The following is an 8,820-nucleotide window of genomic DNA, read 5'->3' on the forward strand; positions in this document are numbered from 1 at the left end:
GGGGAGAACAGGGAGAGACTTGGGGGAGACCAGGGAGAGACTTGGGGGAGAACAGGGAGAAACCAGGGGGAGACTTGGGGGAGACCAGGGAGAGACCAGGGGGAGACTTGGGGGAGAACAGGGAGAAACCAGGGGGAGACATGGGGGAGACCAGGGAGAGACCAGGGGGAGACTTAGGGGAGACCAGGGAGAGACCAAGGGAAGACTTGTGGGAGAACAGGGAGAGACCAGGGGGAGACTTGGGGGAGAACAGGGAGAAACCAGGGGGAGACTTGGGGGAGACCAGGGAGAGACCAGGGGGAGACTTGGGGGAGACCAGGGGGAGACTTGGGGGAGACCAGGGAGAGACCAGGGGGAGACTTGTGGGAGACCAGGGAGAAACCAGGGGGAGACTTGGGGGAGACCAGGGAGAAACCAGGTGGAGACTTGGGGGAGACCAGGGAGAGACCAGGTAGAGACTTGGGGGAGAACAGGGAGAAACCAAGGGGAGACTTGGGGGAGACCAGGGAAAGACTTGGGGGAGAACAGGGAGAAACCAGGGAGAGACTTGGGGGAGACCAGGGGGAGACTTGGGGGAGAACAGGGAGAAACCAGGTGGAGATTTGGGGAGACCAGGGAAAGACTTGGGGGAGAACAGGGAGAAACCAGGTGGAGGCTTGGGAGAAACCAGGTTGAGACTTGGGGGAGACTTGGGGGAGACCAGGGGGAGACTTGGGAGAGACCAGGGAGAAACCAGGGGAGACTTGGGGGAGACCAGGGGGAGACTTGGGGGAGACCAGGGAGAGACCAGGGGGAGACTTGAGGGAGACTTGGGGAGAGCAGGGGGAGACTTGGGGGAAACCAGGGAGAGGCCAGGGGGAGACTTGGGGGAGATCAGGGGGAGACTTGGGGGAGACCAGGGAGAACCAGGGGAGACTTGGGGGAGACCAGGGGGAGACTTGGGGGAGACCAGGGAGAGACCAGAGGGAGACTTGAGGGAGACTTGGGGGAGAGCAGGAGGAGACTTGGGGGAAACCAGGGAGAGGCCAGGGGGAGACTTGGGGGAGATCAGGGGGAGACTTGGGGGAGACCAGGGAGAGACCAGGTGGAGACTTGGGGGAGATCAGGGGGAGACCAGGGAGAGACCAGGGGGAGATCAGGGGGAGACCAGGGAGAGACCAGGGGGAGACTTGGGGGAGACTTGGGGGAGACTTGGGGGAGACCAGGGAGAGACCAGGGGGAGACTTGGGGGAGATCAGGGGGAGACCAGGGAGAGACTTGGGGGAGACCAGGGGGAGACTTGGGGGAGACAAAGTCCAGGCGAGGGAAAGGGGGCCAAGCTAAGGGTGACAATGGCCAGTGAGATGATTGGGCATTTAGAAAAGGGTTCTACATGTGGAGGGTCGGGAACCCAAAGACACTAATTAAGGACTGGAAACTGGCAGCTAAGTGGGTGAGATGGCATGTAGGGACAGGTGTGAGAGGGGCATGTAAGGGCGGTGTGAGATGGGCAAGGGAGAGAGGGGAATGTAGGGGCAGGTGTGGGAGGGGCATGAGATGCGAGAAGCAAGGGTGCCAAGGTAGGAAGGGGTTAGTATTAGGAGACACAAGGTGACAGGAAGGTGTGAGAGGGCACAGGAAGGGTTGGAGAGATAACTGGTTGGTTGGAAGGGGGGGGGGGGCAATAGGAAATGATTTAGTTGGTGGCAGAGTCTGTGGGAGGTTTGTTGGAAGGGGGGGGGGGCAATAGGAAATGATTTAGTGGGTGGCAGAGTCTGTGGGAGGTTTGTTGGAAGGGGGGGGGCAATAGGCAATGATTTAGTGGGTGGCAGAGTCTGTGGGAGGTTTGTTGGAAGGGGGGGGCAATAGGAAATGATTTAGTGGGTGGCAGAGTCTGTGGGAGGTTTGTTGGAAGGGGGGGGCAATAGGCAATGATTTAGTGGGTGGCAGAGTCTGTGGGAGGTTTGTGACTTTCCCTTTCCCGTTTCAGACTGATGGACGAGTTGAGTTTGCTGAGAAATCTGTGGTTAAACTTGAGAAAACCATCGATGATCTGGAAGGTAGAGACCCCTCAGCTTCTGCTCCTTGCAGCCCCCGAATTCCCCTATTAACCCTATGTCTGTCGGCTGCCACTTGCACCTTCCCATTTGCCTCTGTTTCTATCAGTTGCCTGGCTGGTTACAGTATGTTATGGTGTCTGTGCTCTGGGCCTCCATTGTGCCTCTTGTATCAGAACTGGTCTTCCTCCTCCCAATAGTCATGGCCTCATTGTATCTATGTACAACTTTATTTATAAAGCGCTACAAAGATACGCAGCACTGTTTCCTGAACCTTGTGCTGCCTCCATATGCCTTCCCCTCCCTTGCCTCCCTCATGGCTCTGCTCTCCCATAATTCTCTACTCACCCTATGTTCTACACCTTGTGCTGTCCTCCATATGCCTTCCTCTCCCTTGCCTCCCTCATGGTTTTGCTCTCCCATAATTCTCTACTCACCCAGGTTCTACACCTTGTGCTGTCCTCCATATGCCTTCCTCTCCCTTGCCTCCCTCAAGGTTTTGCTCTCCCATAATTCTCTACTCACCCTATGTTCTACACCTTGTGCTGCCTCCATATGCCTTGCTCTCCCTTGCCTCCCTCATGGCTCTGCTCTCCCATAATTCTCTGCTCACCCTATGTTCTACACCTTGTGCTGCCCTCCATATGCCTTCCCCTCCCTTGCCTCCCTCATGGCTCTGCTCTCCCATAATTCTCTGCTCACCCTATGTTCTACACCTTGTGCTGCCCTCCATATGCCTTCCTCTCCCTTGCCTCCCTCATGGCTCTGCTCTCCCATAATTCTCTGCTCACCCTATGTTCTACACCTTGTGCTGCCTCCATATGCCTTCCTCTCCCTTGCCTCCCTCATGGCTCTGCTCTCCCATAATTCTCTGCTCACCCTATGTTCTACACCTTGTGCTGTCCTCCATATGTCTTCCTCTCCCTTGCCTCCCTCATGGTTTTGCTCTCCCATAATTCTCTACTCACCCTATGTTCTACACCTTGTGCTGTCCTCCATATGTCTTCCTCTCCCTTGCCTCCCTCATGGTTTTGCTCTCCCATAATTCTCTACTCACCCTATGTTCTACACCTTGTGCTGCCTCCATATGCCTTCCTCTCCCTTGCCTCCCTCATGGTTTTGCTCTCCCATAATTCTCTACTCACCCTATGTTCTACACCTTGTGCTGCCTCCATATGCCTTCCTCTCCCTTGCCTCCCTCATGGCTCTGCTCTCCCATAATTCTCTGCTCACCCTATGTTCTACACCTTGTGCTGCCTCCATACGCCTTCCCCTCCCTTTCCTCCCTCATGGCTCTGCTCTCCCATAATTCTCTGCTCACCCTATGTTCTACACCTTGTGCTGTCCTCCATATGCCTTCCCCTCCCTTGCCTCCCTCATGGCTCTGCTCTCCCATAATTCTCTGCTCACCCTATGTTCTACACCTTGTGCTGCCTCCATACGCCTTCCCCTCCCTTGCCTCCCTCATGGCTCTGCTCTCCCATAATTCTCTGCTCACCCTATGTTCTACACCTTGTGCTGTCCTCCATATGCCTTCCTCTCCCTTGCCTCCCTCATGGCTCTTCCTTTTCATGGCCTTACTCTGTCCACATTGCACCCCTACTCATTATTCTATCTTGCATGTACCTCTCTGCTCTCTTTTCTGTCTTACTCTTGCTCCTTGCCTCTCGTGCTTCCACTCTCTCTAGATGAGGTCTATTCCCAGAAGATGAGATACAAAGCCATCAGTGAGGAGTTGGACAATGCTCTCAATGACATCACATCTCTATGAGCCTCACTTGCCACACCTTCTCCTGCCATGACCTCCCAGCCCACCGACTCTTCACATGTCTTCACTTCGTCAAGTCTTATTCCACTTGCATGTCTCATCTTTCACCAGAAAAGACTGTTCAACTGCCATGTTACTTTCCTTGTAGTTGAGGTTCAACATCCAGGAGCCTCTCTACTTACGAATAATATCATTTTTTTCTTTTGGGTTGATTTCCTCTTATTTCCCATCTATGGTAATGTCACCGCTGCCTTGACTCTCTCTCTTCTCCTGACTGCCACTGAGTTCTTTGTGCGCCAGTTGCTGCCTGACTGCCTCTGTCTCAGTATGTCACTGTGCCTTATACTCCTATGACCCCTATTGAACCTCTGTCCTCCTGAGTTTCCTCCCATCCTTGGGGTTTTCTGGTCCTGTCCCTTCCCTCTGGTGGGTCTGTATGTCTCTTCTTTTGCTTTTGGGGGTGACATTGTGGATATGGGGTGACAGTGTGGATGTGGGATGACAGTGTGGATATGGGGTGCCAGTGTGGATATGGGGTGACAGTGTGGATATGGGGTGACAGTGTGGATATTGGGTGCCAGTGAGGATATGGGGTGACAGTGTGGATATGGGGTGACAGTGTGGATATGGGGTGCAGCAGAACAAGGGGTGCTAAGGGTCATTGCCATTGGTTTTGAGACAGTAAAACTCCCTGGAGCCCCATCTCCCCTTCCTCTGACCTCTCTCTGTTGGACCTTGTGCTGCTCAATAAACATTTCTCCTCTGTCTCCAAACTTTTCTTTCATTGTTTCTTTCTTTACTGTCATTTTCTCTTCTCTTTCTCCTTGGTAGAAACCGTCTCTCCATTCACGGAACAGTCAGGGCTTATTATTATTATTATTATTATTATTATTAGGGTGACCCCTGGGCATTACATCAATCTGAGACACAAACATGCCATAGACATGGAACCTCTATTTCAGCTCAATATCTGCCTTCCCAGACTGGTACCAGTAGAACTTGGGTTACAGTGGGCTCTCTCACCCAGAATGGGCCTTCGCTAAGTGGAAGAGGAAGGTGAGGGGGTTGTGCAACTAAACCTCTCTTGCTGCTATACAGAAAAATAAAGACAGAGGGCGCCAGAGGTTCTTGCAAACAACAAAAAGAGTTTATTGACCACCCACAGGGTTACTCACAGCAGTTTCTCAGGGGCCAGTGGTACAGGCAACTTCAAATGTAGGGGGTAATTCAGGCTGCACCCCCCTAAGTACAGACTTGGCAGGAATCTCACTTCCCCTCTGTAACACCCCTAGTGGCCTGGATCCCTTCAGGGAATTCTCTATCCTGATTCCCTATTCACTGGGATCCCTACACTTCAGGCAATGTGGCCTGGGAGAGATACCTCCAATCTGCCTTTCCTACGTTGGAGCTCAGAACTGCTCTTTCTAGTTCAACCCTAACTGCCTTACATCCCTAGAGTGGTACTGGTACAGGGGCCCAACCCTAACTGCCTTACACCCCTAGAGTGGTACTGGTACGGGGGCCCAACCCTAACTGCCTTACACCCCTAGAGTGGTACTGGTACGGGGGCCCAACCCTAACTGCCTTACACCCCTAGAGTGGTACTGGTACAGGGGCTCAACCCTAACTGCCTTACACCCTAGAGCGGTACTGGTACGGGGGCCCAAACCCTAACTGCCTTACACCCCTAGAGCGGTACTGGTACGGGGGCCCAACCCTAACTGCCTTACACCCCTAGAGCGGTACTGGTACGGGGGCCCGACCCTAACTGCCTTACACCCCTAGAGTGGTACTGGTACGGGGGCCCAACCCTAACTGCCCAACCCTAACTGCCTTACACCCCTAGAGTGGTACTGGTACGGGGACCCAACCCTAACTGCCTTACACCCCTAGAGTGGTACTGGTACGGGCCAGGCCCAACCCTAACTGCCTTACACCCCTAGAGTGGTACTGGGTTACGGGGGCCCAACCCTAACTGCCTTACACCCCTAGAGCGGTACTGGTACGGGGGCCCAACCTAAACTGCCTTACACCCCTAGAGCCAGGTACTGGTACGGGGGCCCAACCCTAACTGCCTTACAACCCTAGAGCGGTACTGGTACGGGGGCCCAACCCTAACTGCCTTACACCCCTAGAGTGGTACTGGTACGGGGACCCAACCCTAACTGCCTTACACCTCCTAGAGTGGTACTGGTACGGTAGGGCCCAACGATAACTGCCTTCACCCCTAGAGTGGTACTGGTACGGGGCCCAACCCTAACTGCCTTACACCCCTAGAGTGGTACTGGTACGGGGGCCCAACCCTAACTGCCTTACACCCCTAGAGCGGTAATCTACGTCTGCCGACGATAACTGCCTTACACCCCTAGAGTGGTACTGGTACGGGGGCCCAACCCTAACTGCCTTACACCCCTAGAGTGGTACTGGTACGGGGGCCCGACCCTAACTGCCTTACACCCCTAGAGTGGTACTGGTACCCTAACTGCCCAACCCTAACTGCCTTACACCCCTAGAGTGGTACTGGTACGGGGACACAACCCTAACTGCCTTACACCCCTAGAGCGGTACTGGTACGGGGGCCCAACCCTAACTGCCTTACACCCCTTAGACGGTACTGGTACGGGGGCACAACCCAACTGCCTTACACCCCTAGAGTGGTACTGGTACGGGGGCCCAACCCTAAAATCCTAGAGCGGTACTGGTACGGGGGCCTTACACCCCTAGAGTGGTACTGGTACGGGGCCAACCCTAACTGCCTTACACCCCTAGAGCGGTACTGGTACGGGGGCACAACCCTAACTGCCTTACACCCCTAGAGTGGTACTGGTACGGAGGTCCGACCCTAACTGCCTTACACCCCTAGAGCGGTACTGGTACGGGGGCCCAACCCTAACTGCCTTACACCCCTAGAGCGGTACTGGTACGGGGGCACAACCCTAACTGCCTTACACCCCTAGAGTGGTACTGGTACGGGGGCCCAACCCTAACTGCCTTACACCCCTAGAACGGTACTGGTACAGGGGCTACACCTGCCCCTATCTAATGCCCCATTCTGGGGCCCTGCTCTCCAACTTTAACTGGGCCCCTGCCCAGGCTGCCAGCAACACCCACCCAGATCCTCAGGTGGAAGCAAAGAGGAAGTGCCGCCCCATTCCCAGCACTATACCAAAGTGAGGCAGGAAGTGGTCACCATACCTGCTAGCCAATAGCACACATATATAAATGAACTGACAGATATATTTCCTTCCACTTAGCAACTAAGGCAACTGAACCTGTAGGGATTTAAAGCTATAGGGGCAATTAACCTTACTCTGCCTTGTGCTCCAACATCCGACTTCCCTGCTCCAGTCTGTTGGTTGTACTTACCCTAGAGCATGGGGCATCTGGGTGCAACAGAGTTGAGTTTTAATACTTGACTTGAGTAAGCGGTGAGTGTATGGTCTTCGTGGAACTATTTCTGGTGCTTGGACTAAAAATATACACTGGTATCAAGGTTTTGGCAACCAAGGGAATGTGTGTGTGGGTGAGTGAGAGTGAGTGTAAGTGTGTATGAGTGAGTGTGAGTGTAAGTGTGAGTGAGTGTGAATGAGTGTAAGTGTGTGTGAGTGAGTGTGTGTGAGTGTAAGTGGGTGTGAATGAGTGTAAGTGTGTGTGAGTGAGTGTGTGTGAGTGTAAGTGTGTATGAGTGAGTGTGAGTGAGTGTAAGTATGAGTGAGTGTGAATGAGTGTAAGTGTGTGTGAGTGAGTGTGTGTGTGTAAGTGTGTGTGAGTGAGTGTAAGTGTGAGAGTGTGTGTGTGTGTGTGTGTGTGAGAGTGAGTGAGTGTAAATGTGAGGAGTGTGTGTGAGAGTGTGAGTGAGTGTAAGTGTGAGAGTGTGTGTGTGTAAGTGTGAGGAGTGTGTGTGAGAGTGAGTCAGTGGGTGTGAGTGAGTGTAAGTGTGAGTGAGTGGGTGTGAGTGAGTGTAAGTGTGAGTGAGTGAGTGTGAGTGAGTGTAAGTGTGAGTGAATACTGTGTGGCTCCTGGCCTGCTCCATTCTTTCCCCCACTCTCAGACCCACAGTGTTGGGCCCAATCTCCCACTCACACTGGTGCTTTGTGTCCCCAGAGAACCTGTCGGCGGCTAAAGAGGAGAGCATTGAGCTGAACCAGACTCTGGACCAGACTTTACTGGAGCTGAACAACATGTAATTGTCCCACTGAGATCCCAGTATCACTTTTGGGCTAATGACTGCACTTTGTACTGAAACGGATCTCTTTGTGTCACCCCCCCCCCCCCCCCCAGTATCTGCAGCTGGACCCCCACTCACCTTCATACTGGAGAGAAGCTTCTCCATCTTCACTAACCCCAGACTTGATACTGTGTAACGGCCTCGCTTTCCAGCACTGAATGCAGCTTAATCTGTAATTGCAGCACTTACTGCCCCCCCCCCCCAAATATTTACTGTACCCCTCATGCAAACCCCACACTGAGCTCAACCCAACACTCTAGGAGAAAAAACATGAAATGCAGGTAGTGTAACCCCAAGTGCCAGCCATAAGCAGGGACAGATGGCAAGCTCATAGGCCCAGGCACCTGAGTATCCAGGGAAAGTAACCTCTGACTGGGCCACAATCTGCCATAGAAGGAAACAAACGGAAGGGCTACAAGGGATCCAGTCCAGAAAGTCCTATTCCATTTATTATTCTTTGAGATAAAATAATAAAGTGCATTAATTTAATTTACAGATGACAGTTTTGTGTTTGTTACTATCAATTGTACCTGGTGTTAAAGGGGAAGGTGTCGTATCCCCATAGTGTAAAATATATATATATCTCCCTATAAACACCGCTCAGCAGGAACAATGCTCTGTGCAACGGATAAACTCTCCCAAACCATCTCTGTGGTACTGTATCTCATGCCTTAGCAACATCCCCCCACTACCCCCAGTAATGCTGGGGGGCTCTCTCACTGTGACTGTAATGAAATGCTGGGGGGCTCTCTCACTGTGACTGTAATGAAATGCTGGGGGGCTCTCTC

The 8,820-nt window shown here is 53.1% G+C and overlaps 1 protein-coding gene across 4 annotated transcripts in view; it reads left to right on the forward strand.

Moving 5' to 3' along the window:
* The window catches only part of tpm2 (tropomyosin 2), a 35,913-nt gene extending 27,386 nt beyond the window's left edge, over window positions 1–8,527 (forward strand). For 2 of the 4 annotated variants that reach the window (XM_031900880.1, XM_031900872.1), the window contains exons 8-9: window positions 1,970–2,039; window positions 3,725–4,577. In XM_031900880.1, the coding sequence (XP_031756740.1) occupies window positions 1,970–2,039; window positions 3,725–3,807 (153 nt within the window). In that variant the 3' untranslated portion in view covers window positions 3,808–4,577. 4 annotated transcript variants of the gene reach the window in all.
* The last annotated feature ends 293 nt before the right edge of the window (window positions 8,528–8,820 follow it).

The sequence above is a fragment of the Xenopus tropicalis genome, chromosome 1, assembly GCF_000004195.4.
Source record: "Xenopus tropicalis strain Nigerian chromosome 1, UCB_Xtro_10.0, whole genome shotgun sequence".
NCBI classification, from domain to species: Eukaryota; Metazoa; Chordata; class Amphibia; order Anura; family Pipidae; genus Xenopus; species Xenopus tropicalis.